Source organism: Entelurus aequoreus, linkage group LG02, assembly GCF_033978785.1.
Source record: "Entelurus aequoreus isolate RoL-2023_Sb linkage group LG02, RoL_Eaeq_v1.1, whole genome shotgun sequence".
Classification (NCBI taxonomy): Eukaryota; Metazoa; Chordata; class Actinopteri; order Syngnathiformes; family Syngnathidae; genus Entelurus; species Entelurus aequoreus.
The window spans coordinates 56,292,348-56,317,455 of record NC_084732.1 but is presented as its reverse complement, the minus strand read 5'-3'; the positions used below and the strand labels follow the sequence as shown (position 1 = coordinate 56,317,455).

The window sequence follows — 25,108 nt, the reverse complement described above, 5'->3', positions numbered from 1 at the left end:
CTGTACATCAAGCAAGAATGGGAAAGAATTCCACCTGAGAAGTTTAAAAAATGTGTCTCCTCAGTTCCCAAACGTTTACTGAGTGTTGTTAAAAGGAAAGGCCATGTAACACAGTGGTGAACATGCCCTTTCCCAACTACTTTGGCACTTGTTGCAGCCTAAGTTAATTATTATTTGCAAAAAAAAAAACGTTTATGAGTTTGAACATCAAATATGTTGTCTTTGTAGCATATTCAACTGAATATGGGTTGAAAAGGATTTGCAAATCATTGTATTCCGTTTATATTTACATCTAACACAATTTCCCAACTCATATGGAAACGGGGTTTGTAATAGAGAATGTCTCATTTGCACCCCTGGTGGTGAAATCTATCAAAATTAGGGTGGTCTCAAAAAGGAGGGATTTTTCCAATTGACTGTGTGTCGGTTTTAATAGTGCTCCCCCGCTGGTCAACATATGAAATAACAAGTGTGTGTAAAAAATGGAAGTGCTCCCCCTTTGGCCAACATATGTACTAACAAGTGTGTGTGTAAGAAATTGAAATGCGCCCCCTTTGGCAAAAATGTATTTTAAAAATATATATATACTCCGGCTTCCTCCCACCGCCAAAATCATGCACGTGGGGATAGGTTGATTGGCAACACTAAATTGGCCCTAGTGTGTGAATGTGAGTGTGAATGTTGTCTGCCTATCTGTGTTGGCCCTGCGATGAGTTAGCGACTTGTCCAGAGTGTACCCCACCTTCCGCCTGAATGCAGCTGAGATAGGCTCCAGCACCCCCCGCGACCCCAAAAGGGACAAGCGGTAGAAAATGGATGGATGGATAGTATGTATATATTATTAATGTTGTAAATACAAATCTTTATATATATATAAAGGGTGGTCCTAAAGAGGTAGGCATTTTTCTCAGGTCTCAAGAAGGTAGCATATACAAGAACATGCGTGTGTGTGTGTGTGTGTGTGTGTGTGTGTGTGTGTGTGTGTGTGTGTGTGTGTGTGTGCCCACGGCAATGCACTAGAATGCACAGTGCTGAATATAAATCAGGTGACTGAACAGGCGGGGGTTTTCTTCAGAAGATTGTGTAATGCCCACTCCTACATCACTGCATGTACACACAACCCACTTGGCGAGCAACACAACAGACAAATATCAGTCAGCCTTCACATGAACCAGACTGACTGACTGACTGGACTCTCTTTGCAGCGCTCATACCATCACTGGAAGGAAGGACTACTCTTTTGTGGCTTTTGGTTTGCTGTTTTTTTCTAAAGCTCTGCTGATGCTGAGGTGTGCGGGTGACCCCAAGAGAAAAGGAGGCGAAGTAACCATGTGGATCCCGACCCCCAGCATGACTCGCCCTCAGCGGATGGTCCTGTATGGGACGTGCGTGGTGGCGGTGTTGAATTCTGTAGGTCTCCTGGTGCTCCTGGTCCAGCAGAACCAGCAGCAAGTCTGGCTGAAGCAAACAGGGTCCAGACTGGCAGAGGTGGAGCAGAGCTCGGTGGTGGAGTTCCTCCAGGAAGTGCCAAGAGAACGAGCGGGGATGCAGGGGGCCCTCGGGAAGCCTCAGTATCAATACTCCAGGAACAAGAGGAGTGATGCCCAGGAGCAGGAAAGGGAGTTGGAGAAGGAGGCGCATCAGGAGGAGATCCACCAGCAGGAAGTCAGCCAGGAAGTAGGAGAGAAGGCGAAGACGAAGCATCATCCGAAACACAAGCAGCGTCATAACCGTCATCACGTGCAGGATGACATGATGATGATGCTCACTTACTCTATGGTGCCGGTAAGATGAACAATGTAATAATAATAACGTAATAACACCTGGCATGTTGAATTTTTGAATTCATTTGGAAAAAAATAATAATTAATTCAGTAGTATTTTGCGGTGTTTTTTTCCAGATTAAATTGTTGATGGACATTTGTAACAGCACCCAGGGAGTCTGCATCGCCGGTACAGCCTGACACACACTGTTCACTATTCACCTTCAAAATGTCACATCTTGTTCAATGTTGCTAACAATGTCTGTTGCAGGACCCCCAGGACCACCTGGTAAGTGGAATTTCGGTCTAAAAACGGTTACACGCTGATTACGTGTTCGAGTACCTGGACGCGCTGGGTTTTTTGATTTATCTTAAATAGGTCTGCCAGGTGCGGACGGGATACCTGGGACTAACGGGACTGATGGCGTCCCTGGGATCAATGGGACTCCCGGTGCTGATGGCAAACGAGGGAAAAGAGGTCAGAACTTGTTTACAATATGTCAACTTTTATCGCAAATAAATTACACAACCCAATTATCAGCAGACATTCTACATTCTACTTGAACACAAAAAGGAAAGTTTTCTGATCATGTTGTCGTATTACTAGAAATGCATGGCAGTAGATTGGGGTTCTTAATCTTTTTGACCACGGGGCCCAACTTTTCCACTACAGAGGGGCCCACTCAAATATTAACACTGAATTATCAATCAATCAATCAATCAATGTTTATTTATATAGCCCTAAATCACAAGTGTCTCAAAGGGCTATACAAGCCACAACGACATCCTCGGTACAGAGCCCACATACGGGCAAGGAAAACTCACCCCAGTGGGACGTCAATGTGAATGACTATGAGAAACCTTGGAGAGGACCGCATATGTGGGTAACCCCCCCCCCCCCCCTCTAGGGGAGACCGAAAGCAATGGATGTCGAATGGGTCTGACGTAATATTGTGAAAGTCCAACACATCAGCGAAAGTCCAGTCCATAGTGGGGCCAGCAGGAACCATCCCGAGTGGAGACGGGTCAGCAGCGTAGAGATGTCCCCATCTGATGGACAGGCTAGCGGTCCACCACGGGTTGGGAGCAGAGTAGAAAAGAAAAGAAAAGAAACGGCAGATCTAAAAAGGGAGTCTATTTAAAGGCTAGAGTATACAAATGAGTTTTAAGATGAGACTTAAATGCTTCTACTGAGGTAGCATCTCTAACTTTTACCGGGAGGGCATTCCATAATGTTGGAGCCCGAATAGAAAACGCTCTATAGCCCGCAGACTTTTTTTGGGCTCTGGGAATCACTAATAAGCCGGAGTTCTTTGAACGCAGATTTCTTGCCGGGACATATGGTACAATACAATCGTCAAGATAGGCAGGAGCTTGACCGTGTAGTATTTTATACGTAAGTAGTAAAACCTTAAAGTCGCATCTTAGGTGCACAGGAAGCCAGTGCAGGTGAGCCAGTATAGGCGTAATATGATCAAACTTTCTTGTTTTTGTCAAAAGTCTAGCAGCCGCATTTTGTACCATCTGTAATCTTTTAATGCTAGACATAGGGAGGCCCGAAAACAAAATGTTACAGTAATCGAGACGAGATGTAACGAACGCATGGATAATGATCTCAGCATCGCTTGTGTACAAAATGGAACGAATTTTAGCGATATTACGGAGATGAAAGAAGGCCGTTTTAGTAACACTCTTAATGTGTGACTCAAACGAGAGAGTTGGGTCGAAGATAATACCCAGATTCTTTACCGAGTCGCCTTGTTTAATTGTTTGGTTGTCAAATGTTAAGGTGGTATTATTAAATAGATGTCGGTGTTGAGCAGGACCAATAATCAGCATTTCCGTTTTCTTAGCGTTGAGTTGCAAAAAGTTAGCGGACATCCATTGTTTAATTTCATTAAGACACGCCTCCAGCTGACTACAATCCGGCGTGTTGGTCAGCTTTAGGGGCATGTAGAGTTGGGTGTCATCAGCACAACAGTGAAAGCTAACACTGTATTTGCGTATGATGTCACCTAGCGGCAGCATGTAAATACTAAAGAGTGCAGGGCCAAGAACCGAACCCTGGGGAACTCCGCACGTTACCTTAACATAGTCCGAGGTCACATTGTTATGGGAGACACACTGCATCCTGTCAGTAAGATAAGAGTTAAACCAAGACAAGGCTAAGTCTGTCATCCCAATACGCGTTTTGATACGCTCTAATAAAATATTATGATCAACAGTATCGAAAGCGGCGCTAAGATCAAGAAGCAGCAACATAGATGAAGCATCAGAATCCATCGTTAGCAATAGATCATTAGTCATTTTTGCGAGGGCTGTCTCCGTAGAGTGATTTGCCCTGAAACCGGATTGAAAAGGTTCACAGAGATTGTTAGACTCTAAGTGTTCATTTAGCTGCTGTGCGACAATTTTTTCAAGGATTTTCGAGATAAACGGAAGGTGGGACACCGGCCGGTAGTTTACCATGAGGTCAGGATCGAGGTTAGGTCTTTTGAGTAGAGGATGAATAACCGCTTTTTTGAATGCTAGGGGAACAGTGCCAGAGGAAAGTGATGAGTTTATAATATTTAACACTGATGTACCTAATAATACAAAAAGCTCCTTGATAAGTTTCCCAGGAATTGGGTCAAGTAAACATGTTGTTTGTTTTGTCCCATTTACACATTTTGACAATTCCTCCAATGTTATTTCATCAAAGAGAGAGAAACTATTTTGGAGGGCGGTATCCATCGTATATACAGTCGTATCTGTGTTAATAGAACCCAGTTGTAGCTGAGATGCATTGTCTTTAATCTCTTTTCTAATGACTTCAATTTTCTTATTAAAGAAATTCATAAAGTCATCTGCTGAGTGGGTGGAGCTACTGGGAGGAGTCCCTTGTTGGGTTAGCGATGCTACTGTACTAAACAGAAATTTAGGATCATTTTTGTTGAGGTGGATGAGATTTGAGTAATATTTAGCTTTAGCTGAGGTAAGCATGCGTTTATAAGTTATTAAACTGTCACACCATGCTTGATGGAAAACCTCAAGTTTAGTCGCACGCCATTTGCGTTCCAGCTTTCTACATGATAATTTCTGGGCTTTAGTTTCTTCTGTAAACCATGGGGTAAACCATGGGGTACGCCTTTTAGGGGCCCTTTTTAGCTTTAGTGGTGCTACACTATCAATGGTGTCGCGCAGGGCGTCATTAAAGTTGTTAGTGAGGTTATCAATAGAGCCCACATCATTTGGGAATGGTGCCATTACCGAAGGCAGTAGGTCAGTAAGAGTCGTCGTTGTGGCAGCATTAATGTTGCGGCTGCTATAGTAGTTATTATTATTATTATTAGTTTGTTGACAATGAGTCAGAACTTCGAATTTTATAAGGTAATGATCGGACATTACTTTAGTGTACGGGAGTATCGTAACTTTAGAGGTGGTGACACCCCTGACAAGCACTAGATCTATCGTATTACCGTTGCGATGCGTGGGTTCATTTATTATTTGTGTAAGACCACAGCTATCAATTATAGTCTGGAGCGCCACGCATGGAGGGTCCGATGGGGTATTCATATGGATATTAAAGTCCCCCATTATGATTATATTGTCGGCGTGCGTCACTAGATCAGCAACAAACTCTGAGAATTCACTGATGAAGTCCGAATAGGGCCCAGGGGGGCGGTAGATAACAGCCAGGTGGAGAGGCAGCGGTGTGACAAACCTCAAAGTGAGCACCTCAAACGTGTTATATTTATTATTTAGGTTAGGTGTAAGATTATAGTTTTCATTGTATATTAGTGCGACACCCCCTTCCCCTTTTAAGAGGTCGGGCAACATGTGTATTGGTATAGTTAGTAGGAGATGCCTCATTTAGCGCAAAAAAATCGTCTGGTTTGAGCCAGGTCTCGGCGAGACCAACGACGTCAAGTTTGTTGTCTCTAATGACTTCATTAACTAACAACGTTTTGGAAGATAATGATCTTATGTTTAAAAAGCCCTTATTATAGGTAGTGGGCTGTTTTGAGGATTGTTTGTTGAAATTATCCGAAGTAGCAATATTAATAATGTTGCGTTTATTATGCGTAGTGCACTTTAAATAGTTTCGACCATATCTAGGAATTGATACGACGGGGATATTCAGATTGTTTGCTTGATATTGCGATAAACTGAACGCATCATAGTTAGCTACCTCAGTACAATGTATGTCTGCCTCTGACACGGTCACAAAAGAAGAAACATTATGTGAGTTGTGTTTTATTCTAAGAGAATTGCTATGTGTGCAGGGATTATCCAGCCTGACGCCGGCTAGTTATAGTTTAAATGGCTTCTTACCCGGAGACTCCACGCTTCTTTGGTTAGTGTCACGGCTGGGTTTTTGCAGCTTACTGCAAGGTTAGTTATCCCGGGATGCAAACAGACTATTCCGGACAAGGAGTGCAGGTAGGAACATATTTATTAATCTTCTCAAAACTCAAAGTACTACAAAAAACGGAAAACAAGGCGAAGGCACAACGCACTGATCGCACTTGGAGATATACTAACACTGAGCATAAACTATGACAAGGAAAACTTACTAGCTGTGGCATGAACAAACAAAAACTTACGTATACAAGGCATGAAGCGAACACTTGGCATAAACTTGGAATCAGACATGAACCGAACAATGACGCCACGCCGACTGACTGGCAAAGGCAGGCTTAAATAGTGTCTCTTGATTAGAGCCAGGTGAGCGTCCCGAACACCAGCGGTAGGTGAAAATCATACGCAACCATGGCAACCAAAACAAACGAGACAATTAGTAGCAGTAGCTCTTTGGTGATGGAGGCAAGAAAAAACTGACTTTAAATAAGAGACCTCAAACAGAACTGCATATGTTCTGTCTTTAGTGACTGACAATGGGCATGTGTCATAATACTTTTATGAATAATAGGAGCACTGTTTTGGGTCCGCAGGACTACAAGGTGAGAAGGGAGAAACTGGGGATAAAGGAGATGGAGGAAAGCCTGGTCCCCCTGGAGAGAATGGCCAAGCTTCCAATGATGTCATCATTGAGGGTAAATTGTGATGTCACTCCAGTGATCATGCTACTTGATACACCATCACACTTCTTTGTGCAGGTCCTCCTGGACCAATGGGGCCTCCCGGACCAATGGGGCACCCTGGACCGCCAGGACCTCAAGGGCCTTTAAGAACGAGGCACCACAGAGCCCATCTGCAGGCAGCTCAGACCATGGGTAAGGGGATAAAAATGATTGACTTATTGTATATATCCAATAGATCATTTTAGTTTTTCTACTGTATAAGCATTTCCACCAAATTGATGCCAGGAAATAAAATACAAATGTACGCTTGAATCAATTGTAAAATCCATCCATTTTCTACCGCTTGTCCCTCTGGAGGTGGCAGGGGCTGTTAAAAAAAATCTATTGGGAGGTTAAAATCCCAGTCACAACAGTCTCGTTACCTAAGTTACTTTTTGATGTTATTTTTTATCTTTAAAATATATCTTTTTTTTGTAGAATCACCATAAAGCGTTTTGTGTCAACATGCAATTAGCATAAAGCCATGTGGCTATATTTCATGTACCGGTATTTACTGGTTCTGTGTTTTAAAAAAATACACTCCTGTCACTGAAATTAGTCATCTTGACTTAGTTGCTTGCCCAAAACTACCAATACACATTTTGAGTAGTTCACTATGTGTATGATTACATTTAGAGTTCACATCCGAATCACAATTATCATTCATATCCATTCACAACCGGTTACTTTATTTTTTTTAAATCAATAAAATGTATTTATTTATTGTTGAATATTTTAAAAAAAGGAAGAATTTTTGGCCATCTCTAGCTTACTTGCTGCGCATGTACATCATACATCAACAGCCAAGAGGAGCTTTTGCAACCTGTAACCTGTTTTTAAAAGGTTTTATCATAATTTTTATATAAAATAATAATTGGTTTGAAACGAAAATCGTGTTGAATTAAGAATATATTCTCAATTGAATAGTCACCCCAAGAATTGGGATCGAATCGTGTAAGCTTTACATCCCTAATTGATAGCAATGTTTGACGATGATACTAAGACAAATAAAATCTCTCTTGCAGAACCACTATATTCTATTCCTAATGACGAGACATCATTCACCAAAGGTACAAGCAGAGCTTACGAGAAGGCAACGAGGACCAATGGTGTGTTTAAAGACTGCATGCAAAATAAAAATATGACTTTTTTTCCATTACTCAACTTTGTTTTCCTGTCAGAGTGCATAATAAAGTCACTGATCAACCCCAGAAATGTGACAAAGATGGAGAACACATTTGGCACATGGATGAAAGACACTGCTTTGCTCAACGATGAACGCATTTGGGTTGCAGAACACTTTTCAGGTATGTCGGACACACTTTGAACGAGACATGCTTCTGGTTTGAGGAGTGAAGTCTTTTGGCGCACTTTATTGCAGGTCGTGTGCTGAAGGAGTATCGGAACGTTGCTTCTCTCCGGTCCAACAGCAGCGAGGCAGTGAATGTTCGGAAGTTCTATCAGGGCTGCGGTCACACGGTGCACAATGGCTCCTTTTACTATCAGATTGCTGGCACATGCAGCATTGCCAGGTGAGGCCAATAAGACTCATCCACCATCAACTTAAGAGCATAATTGGTTCTTTGACAGAGCTCTTAACTCAAAACACTTGTATTTGAAATCAACGTCACCCATTGATATGCCACAAGTTTAACATGAAACATGTCTTTGAAAAAGAAAATCTGACTTTTATTCAAGAAATATTGTATACAAATAATACAGTAGAATGTTGTACTAACAGTAGTAGTAAATGAAGTAATACAATAAAATGTACAACATTTACCTTGGAGAGTGGACTTCTACACTGCAAAAAGTCAGTGTTCAAAAACAATAAAAAAAAAAAAATTAGGGGTATTTTATTTGAACTAAGTAAAATTATCTCCCCATGACTGTGTGGGTTCCCTCCGGGTACTCCGGCTTCCTCCCACCTCCAAAGACATGCACCTGGGGATAGGTTGATTGGCAACACTAAATTGGCCCTAGTGTGTGAATGTGAGTGTGAATGTTGTCTGTCTATCTGTGTTGGCCCTGCGATGAGGTGGCGACTTGTCCAGGGTGTACCCCGCTTTCACACACACAAGTGAATGCAAATCATACTTGGTCAACAGCCATACAGGTCACACTGAGGGTGGCCGTATAAAAAACTTTAACACCGTCACAAATATGCGCCACACTGTGAACCCACACCAAACAAGAATGACAAACACATTTCGGGAGAACATGTAACACAACATAAACACAACAGAACAAATACCCAGAACCCCTTGCAGCACTAACTCTTCCGGGACGCTACAATATACACCCCCCGCTACCTCCTACACCCCCCCCCACCCCCCACCCCCCAACCATGCCCACCTCAACCTCCTCATGTCCCAAATTCCAAGCTGCTGTTTTGAGGCATGTTAAAAAATATATTGCACTTTGTGACTTCAATAATAAAAATATGGTAGTGCCATGTTGGCATTTTTTCCATAACTTGAGTTGATTTCTTTTGGAAAACCTTGTTACATAATAAAATGCATCCAGCAGGGCATCACAACAAAATTTGGCATAATAATGTGTTAATTCCACGACTGTATATATCGGTATCGGTTGATATCGGTAATTAAGAGTTGGACAATATCGGAATATCGGCAAAAAAGCCATTATCGGACATCTCTAGAATCTACCAATAGATGGAGCTCGTGTACCATTAGTGGTACTCGTACCACAGTTTGAGTAACAATTAGCCGAAAAACAGCTCCTAAAACACTCTGAAGTTGACAACATAAGTACTCCACATTCTTATAGATTCTTTTAAATAAACATTGATTGATTGATTGATAGAGATTCCCTTCACGGCCAGGTGGTGGCCCAATACTAATAACCATGTTGCATTTTGTTCCACAGATTTGACTTTCACACCCAGAAGCTTCACACGCTCACGATAGAGAACGCTCTCTACCACAACCTGGCCTATCTGCTGCACAACTCCAAAACCTACTTCAAACTGGCGGCCGACGAGAACGGCCTGTGGCTGATCTTTGCCTCCAGCGTGGACGAGAGCATCGTGGTAGCCCAGCTGGACCAGAAAACCTTCTCCATCACCTCCCATATCAACACCACCTATCCCCGCACCAAGGCTGGTAACGCCTTCATTGCCTGCGGGGTTCTGTACGTTACAGACACCAAGGACACAAGAGTCACTTTTGCTTACGATCTTCTCAAGGGCAAACCGGTTAATGTAACCTTTGACCTGAGGCCTCCAGGAGGAGTGCTGGCTATGCTGTCCTATAGTCCCAAGGATAGACATCTGTACGTGTGGGACAACAGCTTTGTCAAGCTCTATGTGGTCCACTTCATCTCGGATGACTAAACAACGCTGATAACTAAACTCCCAGTTTTTACAAACTGCTGAGGTTATACAGGAAGTGGAAATGATGGTTTCAGTCGGCCAATAGACAAGTGTGTCAAAAGAACAGTGCCGTCTTCCCAATCCACATCACAACTGATTTTTTGCACCATGCGTATCAATCAAAACATATTCTTACCTACATTTTCCAAGCTATGTTCAACTATTTGCATGATTTTATTCTATATTCTGTACATACCTTTGTATTTGTGAATGACCTTTACCATTAGGAGTGCACAAAAAATGGTTTCACATCCGAATCACGATTCATGTTTATCCCGATTGTAAATCAATTTATAATTTTCATAAATGTATTTCAATGTTGTTGTTTTTTAATATGAATCAAGTTTTTAAAATATGTTTTAAGGCCATTTATATGCAACCAGGAGTTTTTCTAACCTCTGACCTGTTTTGAAAAAGTTCCACTGCAATTATTATACCAAATAATACATTGTGAGAATCTGTTTGAATCGGGAATCGTGTTGAATCGAGTATCGATTCTGAATCGAATCGTCACCACAGATCAATGGTCTCGCCCCAGCTTACATCAAAGATCTCCTGGACCAACCTACCAGCTCCAGGCTTGGTCTTTGCCTTAGATCTGACAACCAGATGACCCTGAAGGTCCCACGGTCAAACCTAGTGACAAAGGGAGACCGTGCTTTCTCAGTGATGGCACCTAGGCTATGGAATAAGCTCCCTCTGAATATCAAGTCTGCCACCACTCTGGACTCTTTTAGAGCACAGCTTAAAGGCCTACTGAAACCCACTACTACCGACCACGCAGTCTGATAGTTTATATATCAATGATGAAATCTTAACATTGCAACACATGCCAATACGGCCGGGTTAACTTATAAAGTGCAATTTTAAATTTCCCGCTAAACTTCCGGTTGAAAACGCCTTTGGATGATGACGTATGCGCGTGACGTAGCCAGTGAAACAAAAGTATCGGTACCCCATTGAAAACAATACAAAATAGCTCTGTTTTCATCTCATAATTCCACAGTATTCTGGACATCTGTGTTGGTGAATCTTTTGCAATTTGTTTAATGAACAATGGAGACTGCAAAGAAGAAAGTTGTAGGTGGGATCGGTGTATTAGTGGCTGGCTGTAGCAACACAACAAGGAGGACTTACTTGGATAGCAGACGCGTTAGCCGACGCTAGCCGCCAACCGCATCTGTGATCAGGTGAAGTCCTTCGTCGTGCCGTCAATCGCTGGAACGCAGGTGAGCACGAGTGTTGATGAGCAGATGAGGGCTGGCCGGCGTAGGTGAAGCGCTAATGTTTTTATCATAGCTCTGTGAGGTCCGGTTGCTAAGTTGGCTTCAGCGTCGTTAGCAACAGCATTGTTAAGCTTTGCCAGGCTGAGAATTATTAACCGTGTAGTTACATGTCCATGGTTTAATAGTATTGTTGATCTTCTGTCTATCCTTCCAGTCAGGGATTTATTTATTTTGTGTCTATCTGCATTTGAGCCAGATGCTATCACGTTAGCTCAGTAGCTAAAGAGTTTCGCCGATGTATTGTCGTGGGGATAAAAGTCACTGTGAATGTCCATTTCGCGTTCTCGACTCTCATTTTCAAGAGGATATAGTATCCGAGGTGGTTTAAAATACAAATCCGTGATCCACAATAGAAAAAGGAGAGAGTGTGGAATCCAATGAGCCAGCTTGTACCTAAGTTACGGTCAGAGCGAAAAAAGATATGTCTTGCACTGCATTCTAGTCCGTCACTCTAACGTTCCTCATCCACGAATCTTTCATCCTCGCTCAAATTAATGGGGTAATCGTCGCTTTCTCGGTCCGAATCGCTCTAGCTGCGTTGAAAACAATAGGAAAATATGAGGAGGCGAACAACTGACTACGTCGCGCTACTTCCGGTAGGGGCAAGGCTTTTTTTAATCAGAGACCAAAAGTTGCGAACTTTATCGTCGTTGTTCTATACTAAATCCGTTCAGCAAAAATATGGCAATATCGCGAAATGATCAAGTATGACACATAGAATGGATCTGCTATCCCCGTTTAAATAAAAAAAATGTCATTTCAGTAGGCCTTTAAAACTCACCTTACCGCATATGACTTTTGATTTATGTGTTCATTGTGAATCTTAAATGTTTAGTTCAGATTCCTTTGTGTGTCTCAGTCTCTGATTCTGTTTTTTTTTTCTCTACTCGGGCTGATGTAACAGTTGGTTGGGGGGCGCATAATAAAGGAAAATAACATAATATAACATAACACAGGAATCAATCGAATCGCTGGGTGACCAAAGATTCACACCCCTATTTACCATGTTTCCTCAAATAGTGGCCTCGAATCTAATAGTCTCAATTATTGGGAAACAAATATGTGCATCTCTTCAAATAACATGTGAACTCTGTTGCTACATCAAACAAACTACACAGGGAGATACTCTATTCAGCTGCATTTAAAGGGGAACTGCACTTTTTGCCATCATTCACAATCCTCATGTGAGACAAGAAAACACATCTTTGCCCTTTTCTGTATTTTCTAAATCATAAAAGATTGCATTTAAGAGGTGGCTAACAATGCAGGTAATGGGGATATGATTCCGCCTATAAACCACTCCAAAAAGCATCCAAAAACCTCCTATACCAGGGCTGGCCAACCAGTCAGAGTCTGTTACCACAAAGCGCCACATTATACACATGGGCACACATGAACATCACCCCATCCCTCCACGCACTCACACACTTTTGCTCAGCCAGATTGATTGTAAATGTCACACACCAACATGATAATGACATGTATTGGCAGTAGGAAGATGTTCAGTTTTCTAGTGCAGTTAGCTCTTACAATAACAAGGTCACAGCGGGTAAATGGAGTATTGCTGGCGTTTTTTTTTAGAGGGCTTTATAGGCTAAATATTATGAATCCCGTTAGCTGCCTAGTGCTAGATTTTTTTTTTTAAGATTTAGAATACATTAACAAGAGAAATGATAGGCAATATTCCCAATAAAGTGTAGTTCCCTTGAAGTGGGGAGTCTTACAGGATGTTAAGTTTCCAGTGCAGCATTAAAGCTCATCCAACGTTACGCAGAGGTGACGATTTACTTGCAAGTTAAGTTCCCGCTGCCTCATTCGACACGTTGTGTCTCTTAATGGTTCTGTCCAATCTGCCTCTTGTATTCTCTCCATAATAGAGCTTGTACACTCCAGTTTCAATGGGCATATAATTCTAATCACACATTAGGATTTGGGTTAAGTCATTCAAATATAAGATGATTTAATATGACATGTATCAATGTGTTTATACAAATAAACACATGGTCCCTTTTGCAGTTGAGTAATCAAAGCCTCAGGTTACGATATAATAAAACAGTATTTGGTTACCAAAGAAAGAAGCAAGCAACAAATAGCACCAAATCAAGCCAGTGAAATAAAAATAATTTATTCACTTTACAAAGGTAAATCTTCCACCACAACCTGTTCTTTCTTTCTGGCATCGGCACTCTTGTAAGCACCTGTCCAGGATACTAGTTTTGTGTTGCATGCACACACACTCACACACACACGAGGCACCAGTAGGGCCACTGGTAGAACACGAACATTACACATAGTGGGCGGAAAGGGGGGAGCCAAACACAAATTTGTTTAATAAATACCTTACATACATCTAACAAAAGTAAACTAATTCAGCTGGTATGATACAAATCAAAAATAAACAAATGCTTTCATGTTTGTACAAGCTGCTGTGATATTTCATATATTTATATATTAAAACAATTTTAAACATTTGACTACTAGGCCAAATACAGCAAGACATTCATTCGTATTTAACAGATTATTCCTCAATAACCCATTTATTTGAAATAAAACCTTTAGTGTCTCCATAATTTGAGTGCAAATATCTGTTCTTTATAAATAAACCGGTACAAACTAGCAAGGTAACACACATTTACACACAACAAACTGTGTTGCACATCTCCCAGTCAAGTAAAGTCAAACCCCTTACATTCCTAAAATAAAAGGCATTCACTTAAACGGTTTCACAAAGCAATGGTCAATGAAACAAACACAAATAATTTAAATAACACCATTTTTTTTTTTAAACTAAGGAAGAAAAAGACTAGATAATAATTTTGTGCAAAACTAGAAGGGAGGAGCGCGGGGGGGTCTTTGTGGCGGCTTAATGGTACCAGACAGATGGAAACACTGAAATCACAGTCACAAGATTAAAATACATCTTCCCAAACAGGAATGTTCTAGCAGTGATGCTGCCACACAAACAGGCATTTGGAGGCAGGTAGGAGGGCAGACACAGGAAAGTGAACACACAGACAGACACACAAAAGCCAAAACCAGACAGGTCCGTGTGTGTTACTGGGGTGGTCTGTGACAGTGGGGTGGGGGATGTCACTATAGGAGCAATGCACCATCAACTCTTCCATAAGGACTGATAAAAAGCCAGGCATAAAAGAGGGAGGAGTTTAAAAACCATAAAAAGAAAATGTCCAACAACTTGATTCACACTTGGATACCACTGATTTAAGAACAAACCACAGTGCTGCTTACAGTAGATGCTAAGTGGGCACAAAATGACGACAGTTACACATTTTTAAAAGTTTTGCCAGAGCACTTTTACAGAGCACTATCAATAGACCTGTGATTGCACCGCGAAACGAGAACAGGACATGCATAGCTTCTCTATGAAAACGCTCTAAGAGTAGCGATTCTTCAATAAAATTACAATAAAATCTAGCTTTAAAATCAAGTATGTTACCTTTGCTTTCAGCCTTTGGGAAAACTAACATTTGCAGCTCTGTCACTTAAGATATAATCAACTGTTTACTTATGAACACTGAAAGATGCCAAAAGTAAGGTATTCTTCTGACCAGCTCTTTCCCCATCTATTACACTCTTAAAGCCTTGCAAGTGTTATATAAGCTTTTGTGATTCTTTTTTTCCCTATTCCCTCTTTGGGCACGCAAAATTGAAAGCAGAATTTACAGGATGTCAACCAAGTTGCTGGGGATGTTGTAACGGTCAGGGAGGACCCTCATCTTCAGGGTGCCGTCCGCCCCACAGGTAAAGATGCGGTTACCGGGCCGGGTTTCCACCTGCATGACTCCGGCGCCAATGTTGCGGAAGATGGACTGTTTAGCGTGTTCGCTGCCAAAAGAGTGCATGAGCCCGTGGCCAGCTAGCTTCCACACCTGGAGATAGATGACAGCACGGTCAGTAGTCAGACTCACACTCTTCTCAGTGATGCCTTTGCATTAGCAGCAGTGCCACCCAACCACATGGAACTGTTTATCTTTGGCTTTAGATTTAATACTGAGCAATGATTCTGAATTATGTGCAAGAATAGCTTATTGTCATATGAAACCATCTCAACATAGGCCAAAAATTGTATTGATATATATATATATAATATTGAAATGTTATGATATTTCTAATATTTATTCTCATCATAAAGTCAATGCCATTGATCAGGTTGGTTTGAACTGCAGCAGTGTGCATTTAAGGTCCATTCTCTTCTCTTGAAATTAGATTTCAGCAACTCAGTTGCTCAAGGGGCTTTATTTGTACCCAAAGGTAGATTTGTTCAATACAGGAGAATTGCATATGCATATATTAAAATAAACAAAGGTATTAACACAAAACAGATCACAACATGACAAACATGACAAAGTACTCAACAGGCTGCCTGGGACCAGGATCAGGAAAAGAAGAATGATAGAAAAAGTCACAAACGATAAAAAGAGGCAGAGTAAAAGTTAGTAAAGGACAGTAGGATAACACTACAATTAATTAATAAGTACATACAAATAAATAAATATGTGCAATATAGCTATAGTTTGTTTAAAATAATAACTGCGGCTGGAACAAAGCTGTTAATATACTGGGCAGAAAGATTACAACAAAAACTGACAGACATCAAAAGAGTCATAGAAAAACATATACAATAGAAACTGGATGTGCAATGTTCTAAGGCTGCAGCTAATGATTATTTTTCTATCGATTAATCTATAGATTATTTTTTCGATTAATCGGTTAATCTATAGATTATTTTTTTCGATTAATCTATAGATTATTTTTCCTTTTACCGATTATTTTTTTATTCAAAATGAAGATGAAAAAATAAATGTAGGCCCGTTTTTTCAAAAGGCATGGCTTTTATTTACAAAAAAAAAAGAAGTATGGCCACTCAGTCAACATTGACAACAACATGACTAAATATTCTGTAACAATGTAAACATTTAAAACTTTTAACATTTAACAAAATTAAAAGTAGCTTATTTGCTTTTTAATGTGCAAATATAAAAGTCAACATCCAGTGCAAATCTTAATATTCTGCAATAGTATAAGCATTTCAAAAGTAAAAGTATTGCTTATTTTGCTTTAAAATGTGCAAAAATAAAGATAAACATCCAATACAAAAAAGTGCAAAACGAAATATTCTGTAACAACAGTGTAAACATTTCAACAAAAGTGAAAGTATTGCTTGTTTGCTAAAATGTGCAAAAATAAAGATAAACATCCAATACAAAAAAGTGCCAATCTAAATATTCTGGAGCACTGTAAACATTAAGTATTGCTTTTAAAATGTGCAAAATAAACATCCAGTCCAACACAGTACACAATAACCAATTCTACTCATTCCAGTGAGTGACTAACAGTTGTAATGAAGAAAGGTTAGCATGTGTACATGTTTGGTTCTTTTCTTGTTTACAATATTCCCAGCAGCTGAAAATAGGCCCTCAGAAGGGGTCGATGTGGCTGGAACTGAGAGGTAATTAGCCTTCACCTCAAGCCAGGACTGCGAGTGAGCTGAGCTGCAGTTTATATTTCTAGAAGGTCAACGGGCTCATAGTGATGTTACTAGTAGTTGACTGGGAGGTGTTTATTATCATTTGGGGAGAGTCCGCTGCCTGATGCTCACCTGCTAAACACCTATCTGCTCCACGCTGAAGCGCTGACTACATGCGCTCTGAATACACACTGCTGATTGGCTGATAATGCTTCGTGTGTACCAATCAGATGGTTGTGTGGGTGGGACAATGCTGCGTGTGTACCAATCAGATGGTTGTGTGGGTGGGACAATGCTGCGTGCTGAGACAGAGGCAGAGGAGCGAAGCAGCTTGGTAAGACTTTAGCAGCTAAAGTTAGCTTTAGCTTAGAAACTCGTTCGGTACACCCCCGTGCCGAACCGAAAGCCCCGTACCGAAACGGTTCAATACAAAACACGTACCGTTACACCCCTAGCAGATACAAATGACACATTCATGTTTTTGTGTAATGATGACAACGTATGCTCGCGCGGACGATTGACTAGTTGATGGTTTTCTTTTCAAATGTTCGTTCATAGCCGTTGTGCTGCTATGATAGGCCATTTCCGCTCGACACAGTGTGCATACAACAACATTATTAGGCCGTTTATTGAAATACTCCCACACTTTTGACCACTTTTGGCATGCTTTTCCCCCCTCGCTCGCACCGCTCGCATCGTCTGCTTTGATCGTCTGCTTTGCGGTCCGCCATGACGGTAGTGTGACGTAAATATGCGACGCGTCGATGCACAAAAACGGCGTCGACGTATTTACGTAACCGATGACGTCGACTACGTCGACGCGTCGTTTCAGCCTTACAATGTTCATAAGACTGGTGTTCATTGTTTGCTTTCTGCTTTTACTTTAAAGGGGAACTGCACTTTTTGGAATTTGGTTCAGAACAATAACCATAATCCTTATGTGATAGAATAACACACATGTCTATCTCTCTTTTCTCTGCATTCTAAATAGTGAAAAACGGCGAGTAAGAGGCACCTAACATCTATCCATCCATTTTTTATCGCTTGTCCCTCTCGGGTTAGCGGAGGTGCAGGACCCTATCAATGCAAGTAATAGGGATTACGTATTTCTGCAAGGATTGGGATGCATAGCTTGCTGCGTGACCCACAAGGATGCAGAGGACGACAGGCGGGAATGTGAGTAAAAGATAAACAAAATCATTTAGCAACAAACACAAAACAGAGGGACACTGTTTGTAGCTCCGAAGTGCACAAAACAGAATATTTCTAGTGCAGTTAGGGAATGCACAAATAAAAGAATTAGACTTAGGAGAACCGCCATTCATAATGTACAATAAACAACGCTACAATGCTGTCTGAAAGACAGGGCAGGCATATATAGGAGCCTGATTGGCAACCAGAAACAGGTGTGTCCCGGTTGCCAATTGAGGACAGGTGTGAGAGTCAGCGCTTAGACTCAGACAGGGGAAGTGACATTACAAATTAAGAGCACTGGACAGGAACTCAAATGCCACACACAAGAAAAAAACAACACAACACACGCAAGTCCACCAAGAAGCAATACGTAAAGCTTGGTGAATATACGTCAACAGCGCTAAATACTGTATCAATACTAGGACCAAGATTGACATTTGTAAAGCTACAAATGACCTAAAGAGAGAACACACAGAAGCTAATACAAATAACTGAAGAAATTAACAAGTTTAAGAAATAGTTTGACAAAAACAGACTCTTTGAATCTCAGTAAAACTCAAATATTGCTATTTGCCAACAGCAGAAGAGAAGGTGAAACACAAATAGGCGGAGAAGATACTGAAAGAGTAATAGATTAAGAAATAGCCTGGAAATCTAATAATATTATGCAACATAAAATATTTCTATAATGAATAAAGCAAAATATGTTCAAATATGACCAACAATTACTATACATTCTTTACTGCTTTCTAGTGTTACCAAATCTGAGTTATTGTGTAGAAATATGAGAAAATAACTACAAAAGTACCAAAAGAGGTCAGTTAGAATAATACATAATGTTGGATATGGAGAACACACAAACTCTTCATTTATTGAATCAAAAATGTTGAAATTCAATGATTTGGTGCATTTGCAAACAGCTAAAATTATGCAAAGCAAACTATAACATGTTAACTAATAATATACACACATTCTCAACAAAAGAGGAGAAACATAACTTTAGTGAAAATGTAACTTATGCTTGCTGCAATCGTTGAATGCAATATGTATTATTTATTGCTAGTTTTTTGTTTTCTTGTTGTGTTTACCTTGTAGCTGTAAGTGTAGAAATGGCAGCTCTGAAGCGGCAGCTATTGCTCCTTTAATGTCTTTCATGTTCTTTGATGTTTTAAAATTTTTGTGGACTTTTTGTATCTGCACTGCAACCAAAATTTCCCCATTGTGGGATGAATAAAGTCTATCCTAAAACATTTGTATGCCCATACAACACTCACAACCTCTAGCATATACTTATGTGGAATTAAATTATGGAATGGATTGAGCAAACATGTCAAACAACGTACTAATATGATCCAATTTATGAAACTGTGTGTTAAGAGTACAGGAATAGTACAGGAAAAGTACAGGAAACTACGACAAAAGTCTTAAACTTTATTTAAAAAAATATATTATTCAATTCATTTTGTGAATCATAACTGACTTAGCGATTTATGAAGAGAACCGTTGTATTCAGAGTGAATTGATGTACAAATTAAGAACAGGAACTGAACATGTGTTAGTACCGGAATTGCTATGAGGTAGAAAAGGGTTAAGAATAAATAAGCTCTGCTTCTTCCTACTCCTTTTCGGACATGTTGTAAAGGCAAATGAAAATATGTGATGTATCATATTGAAATTGTATACATGATCGTAATAAAATTCAACCAACCGTTACAGAGGTCATAACAATTTTACCTATAAAGCTATAAACCTACAGTATAAGCCCTCTAAAAAAACCTCCATCAACTTTATATAGATCCTGTAAGTATGTATGTGATGTAGTAACAGATATATTCATGATAACATGTAATATTTATAGTATTTTGGTCATTTTAAGCATTACTGGAACTGGAGCAGCTTGTCTTTAATACCTTCAATGTCAGTACTGTGTAGCGTTCATTTATATTTAATCATGTGAAATGCTCCATCACAGTTATACGCTGGTTACTGGGGTTCAATCCCCACCTTCTACCATCCTAGTCTCGTCCGTTGTGTCCTTGGGCAAGACACTTCACCCTTGCTCCTGATGGCTGCTGGTTAGCGCCTTGCATGGCAGCTCCCGCCATCAGTGTGTGAATGGGTGAATGTGGAAATACTGTCAAAGTGCTTTGAGTACTTTGAAGGTAGAAAAGCGCTATACAAGTATAACCCATTTATCATTTATTTATCATTATATTGTTCAGTTAAGACTGATAGCCAAAGAATCATTAACACAAACCCAATGTGTGTTTTTGTGGTTGTAGTTTGCATTAGTGTAAAGCAGCGTTTCTCAAAGTGTGGGGCGCGCCCCACTGGTGGGGAATAGAGACATGACAGGTGGGGCGCGAGGAACGGGAGGAAATTTCACTTTTATTTTTTTTATTTTTTTATTATTATATTCTTTGATTTTTTTTTTTACTATGCTTTCATTTTCTATACACACTGGAAATCACTTTGTGATTCTGTCTGTGAAATCCGCTATATAGATAAATGTAAATTACTTATTTTTCCTGTATGCTTTACATTTCTAGGTAGGAGCGAAAGTTTGACAGACAGCAACAGTAACTAATGGGGGCGGGGCTAAGCGGAAGCTTTGTGAATGGCGAGTCACTGTGCGAGGATTTGCTGTTTTGCAAATACATAAAAAATAGAGCCACTGTTGATGAGCTGTTCAAGATAATGGACAGTTTCCTCAAAGAACACGACCTTAAATGGGAAAACCGTGTGGGCTTTTGCTCTGATGGCGCGCATGGCAAAGTCAAGAAACGGGCTGCAGGCTCTAATAAAGAGGGTTGCGCCAAATGCGCATTGGACACAATGTGTCATTCACCGGGAAACACTCGCGTCAAGGCAGCTCAGCCCCGAATTCAATGAGGTTTTAACAGTGGCAGTGTCAAGCCTGCAACCCCGATTTGAAAATCTGTGCAGTGCAAAACAGGCTCATTGCAGCCACTAATGCTGGAGTACTGTAAAACTCATGTTCACTTGCCCTGTCCTCCTTTTTTTGGCAAAGATTGCAAAGTGGCACTTTTATTTTCATTTATTATTGAACTTGATGCAAGTTATTTGATTTATTATTGAACTTGATGTAAGTTATAACACTTTTATTTGATTTATTATTGAACTTGATGCAAGTTATAACACTTTTTTTGATTTATTATTGAACTTGATGCAAGTTATAACACTTTTGTTTTATTTATTATTGAACTTGATGCAAGTTATAACACTTTTATTTGATTTATTATTGAACTTGGTGCAAGTTATAACACTTTTTTTTTATTTATTATTGAACTTGATGCAAGTTATAACACTTTTGTTTTATTTATTATTGAACTTGATGCAAATTATAACACTTTTGTTTTATTTATAATTGAACTTGATGCAAGTTATTTGATTTATTATTGAACCTGATGCAAGTTATAACACTTTTATTTGATTTATTATTGAACTTGATGCAAGTTATAACACTTTTTTTGATTTATTATTGAACTTGATGCAAGTTATAACACTTTTTTTTATTTATTATTGAACTTGATGCAAGTTATAACACTTTTGTTTTATTTATTATTGAATTGATGCAAGTTATTTTATTTGATATTGAACTTGATGCAAGTTATACCACAGCTGCACAGTTATTTTATTTATTATTGAACTTGATTTTATTTTATGTTATTGAGTTTGAATGTATAAAACTTGATGTTACTTGATGTTCGATAAATTTGAAAATGTTAAGCTTGGCATTAGCGTTCTGTTGGGGCGATGGGGGCAGGTGGGGCTTGAAAACTCCCCCTTGTCCAAAGTGGGGGATGACAAAAAAAGTTTGAGAACCACTGGTGTAAAGCATGGGTGTCAAACTCTGGCCCGCGGGCCAAAATTGGCCCGCCGTGTAATTTCACTTGGCCCTTGAGGCGATATCAAATTAACACTAGAGCTGGCCCGCCGATTACATACAGCGGCGGTGCCGCGGTTACACCGCATTCACCGCTAATTCTCATACTTGACAACCCTCCCGGGAGACTCCCAAATTTCAGTGCCCCTCCCGAAAATCGTCACGTCCGCTTTTCATCCAGTCCAACGAGTCCACATTTCGGGAGAACATCCGCACCGTAACACAACATAAACACAACAGAACAAATACCCAGAATCCTTTGCGGCATTAACTCTTCCGGGACGCTACAAGGTGTGTGTGTGTGTGTGTGTGTGTGTGTGTGTGTGTGTGTGGGGTGTGGGGGGTTTGGTGGTAGCGGGGATTTATTTTGTAGCGTCCCGGAAGAGTTAGTGCTGCAAAGGATTGTGGGTATTTGTTCTGTTGTGTTTATGTTGTGTTACGGTGCGGATGTTCTCCCAAAATGTGTTTGTCATTCTTGTTTGGTGTGGGTTTACAGTGTGGCGTATATTTCTAACAGTATTAAAGTTGTTGATACGGCCACCCTCAGTATAACCTTTATCGCTGTTGATCAAGTATGTGTTGCATTCACGTGTGTGTGCGTACAGAAGCCGCACATTTCTTGTGACTGGGCCGGCACGTTGTTAGAATGGATGAAAAGCGGACGTGACGACAGCTTGTAGAGGACGTTAAAGGCAGTGCCTTTAAGGCACGCCCCCAAGACTGTGGACTACGAGATATAATGACTGATGAACACCTTCGTTCGATAATGAAGGTTGCTTCAGCACAAAGCCTGAGCCCCGACATTAATGAACTAGCATCCAAGAAAAGATGCCAGGTATCTGGCTTGGGCACATCAGATTAGATCAGTGTGTTGCAAACTGAGCAGTTTATAGTCCTGAATGGTTGGTTTATTCATTGTTATTTTATTTTAAAATGTATTAGCCTGTGGAAAAAGTTAATGTTGATATTTACCTCAGAAGGCTGCAAATAGAAAAGAGGCATTCAATTTTTATTTAAATTGTATTTGATATGCTATTGATATTTTTAAATTATTATTATTATTATTATTTGAAACTCGATTTTGCATGTCACTTTAAAGTTATATAAGCCTTGCTTGTTCAATATTCAATGAAAACTTGTTTGGGTCCCTATTAAAAGGTTAATTTGTTCAACCTTGGCCCGCGGCTTTGTTCAGTTTTAAATTTTGGCCCACTCTGTATTTAAGTTTGACACCCCTGGTGTAAAGCATCACAGCATTATACTCCAATATTTAAATACCCTTTCCCTTTTTTCTCTCAAAAATATTCTAAGTTTTCAACATGATATTGAGCCATCTACAACCATAAAAAAATAGAAAATAAGATTGAATAAAATTGCTTTAACTGTGTCAGTCCAAACTGAGTCATCTACGCAAAGGAAGGAGGTTTTGTTTACCCCCTCTTGCTAATTATTAGTCGATTAGTACTTTATTTGTTTATATTTTCAGTTGCATTATAGAGGTCGTATGTCAAAGCAAAGGTGGGACTTTAAAAAAAAAATCATTTATCTTTTTTCAAACATACTGTATAAAATGTTATTCTTGCTTTGTTTTGTGTTGGAGTTCTGTGTTGTAAGAACAGAATGTATGCGTCACCTTCATGTTGCCCTCTGCCGAGCCAGTAACAAAGAAGTCCTCGAAGGCGTCCAGAGCAAGAGCCTTGATGGCGGAGTCATGGGCTTGGAAAGTGTGGAGCAGCTGTCTCTGGCGGATGTCAAACACGCACACAAAGCCCTTTCTGCCTCCAGTGATCAGCAGCTGCTGTTTAGGAGCATACTGCAGCACAGTGGCCCCGTTCTCATGACAAGGAAAGGCTGAAGGGAGAGACAAGAACACATCTTAAATCAATACAGCATAACTTGATATATAGGGAACACATATGAAGTTTTTTGGGATTCCTACCGTGGACCATAGTATTGCTGGGTGAAATCAGAGTGTCCCACAAACACACATTTCTGTAGAACAACAAGTTGTCAGTTGTGTTGCTATGTACTAAAAAGATTAAGATAAGCTCTGGTCAAAGAATAACTTGAGGCACACCTGTTATCATTGGATTGTCCGGCTGTGGCAATGAGACTCGAGGATGTGATGAAAGCAAAATCTCCACAGGTCTTCGTGTGGCACTGCCAACTCTACCAACAATATCAGACACAAGATAACTGGTCAAAAGTCTGTTTTTTTGTTCTCCAATGACGTGTTTGTGCTAGTGAAGCGCTTATTGTAGTGGGACAGTTAGGAGATGACCTCACCAGGTAGGGTTTGGGGTTGGAGGATGTCTGGTTGACTTGCCACAGACTGAGGAATCCCTCACCGTCAGCGACTCCACACTAGAACAAACAGAACAACTTTATCAATAGACAAAACAAAGAGGATGGATATCTGTGTGTGCGCGCACGCACTTTGTTGCCCTGGGAGTTGAAATAGAGTCGGGTGACTCGAGCGTTGCCTGCTTGTCTGAAGCAGATGAGCTGCTGAGGTCTGTTCCATTCAAACATTCTCACACTGCCATCCTGGGCCCCTGTCATGTCTGGCATACAAGCATAGACACAAAGACATACAGTAGATGACAAGTTGACTATGCTCTGGTTATGCCTGACAAGGCATTGGCTTGAAACAAGTGGCTGTTGTGAAATTATGTAGTTGTATAAGAAAACATAATATTTTTATTTTACTTTAAGAAGATAAAACATATATATATTTTGTGACGCTTTTGAGTTTCCATTTAAAAGTAATCACTACATGCTTACCATGTTGCAAGAGTAGGGTTAAAAGGTAAATGGGATTACAGTAAGGAACTAAAGTCTAAAGTAAGGCACCTTTATATTTTTTTGGGTTTCAACAGTTCTGTAATAACGATATAACTAGAATGACAATTAATAAAATATTAGAAAACATACACCAAGGCCAAACTGTTACTAAATGGGTGAGAGTGAGTATAACAGAAGCCAGCTAGTGTGTCTGTGACAATCATTGGTA

General features: G+C 40.2%; 2 protein-coding genes across 7 annotated transcripts in view; one reads left to right on the top strand and one right to left on the bottom strand.

Annotated features, from left to right (window-relative positions):
- Positions 1-846: 846 nt before the first annotated feature.
- On the top strand, positions 847-10,541 carry gldn (gliomedin). The gene is made up of 10 exons (XM_062029477.1): positions 847-1,785; positions 1,902-1,953; positions 2,035-2,052; positions 2,143-2,241; positions 6,698-6,799; positions 6,863-6,979; positions 7,852-7,935; positions 8,008-8,133; positions 8,208-8,358; positions 9,716-10,541. Exons 1-10 carry the CDS (start codon positions 1,282-1,284, stop codon positions 10,179-10,181), a joined length of 1,719 nt encoding a protein of 572 aa, XP_061885461.1. The 5' UTR covers positions 847-1,281; the 3' UTR covers positions 10,182-10,541.
- A 3,074-nt stretch (positions 10,542-13,615) lies between these two features.
- Positions 13,616-25,108, bottom strand: part of dmxl2 (Dmx-like 2) — an 85,588-nt gene continuing 74,095 nt past the window's right edge. For all 6 annotated transcript variants that reach the window (XM_062029416.1, XM_062029434.1, XM_062029444.1 and 3 more), the window contains 6 exons: positions 24,532-24,659; positions 24,382-24,459; positions 24,173-24,264; positions 24,035-24,087; positions 23,729-23,946; positions 13,616-15,396 (listed from right to left, as the gene is read on the bottom strand). In XM_062029416.1, coding sequence (XP_061885400.1) covers positions 15,187-15,396; positions 23,729-23,946; positions 24,035-24,087; positions 24,173-24,264; positions 24,382-24,459; positions 24,532-24,659 — 779 coding nt within the window. In that variant the 3' untranslated portion in view covers positions 13,616-15,186. The remainder of the gene's footprint in view (positions 15,397-23,728; positions 23,947-24,034; positions 24,088-24,172; positions 24,265-24,381; positions 24,460-24,531; positions 24,660-25,108) is intronic.

Bases quoted from the DNA above. Each gene is read 5' to 3' on its own strand.
- gldn (XM_062029477.1), top strand. From the start codon at position 1,282: ATGCTGAGGTGTGCGGGTGACCCCAAGAGAAAAGGAGGCGAAGTAACC. The intron at 1,786-1,901 runs GTAAGATGAACA...GTTTTTTTCCAG, and splicing joins TCACTTACTCTATGGTGCCG to ATTAAATTGTTGATGGACAT. The intron at 8,134-8,207 runs GTATGTCGGACA...ACTTTATTGCAG, and splicing joins GGTTGCAGAACACTTTTCAG to GTCGTGTGCTGAAGGAGTAT.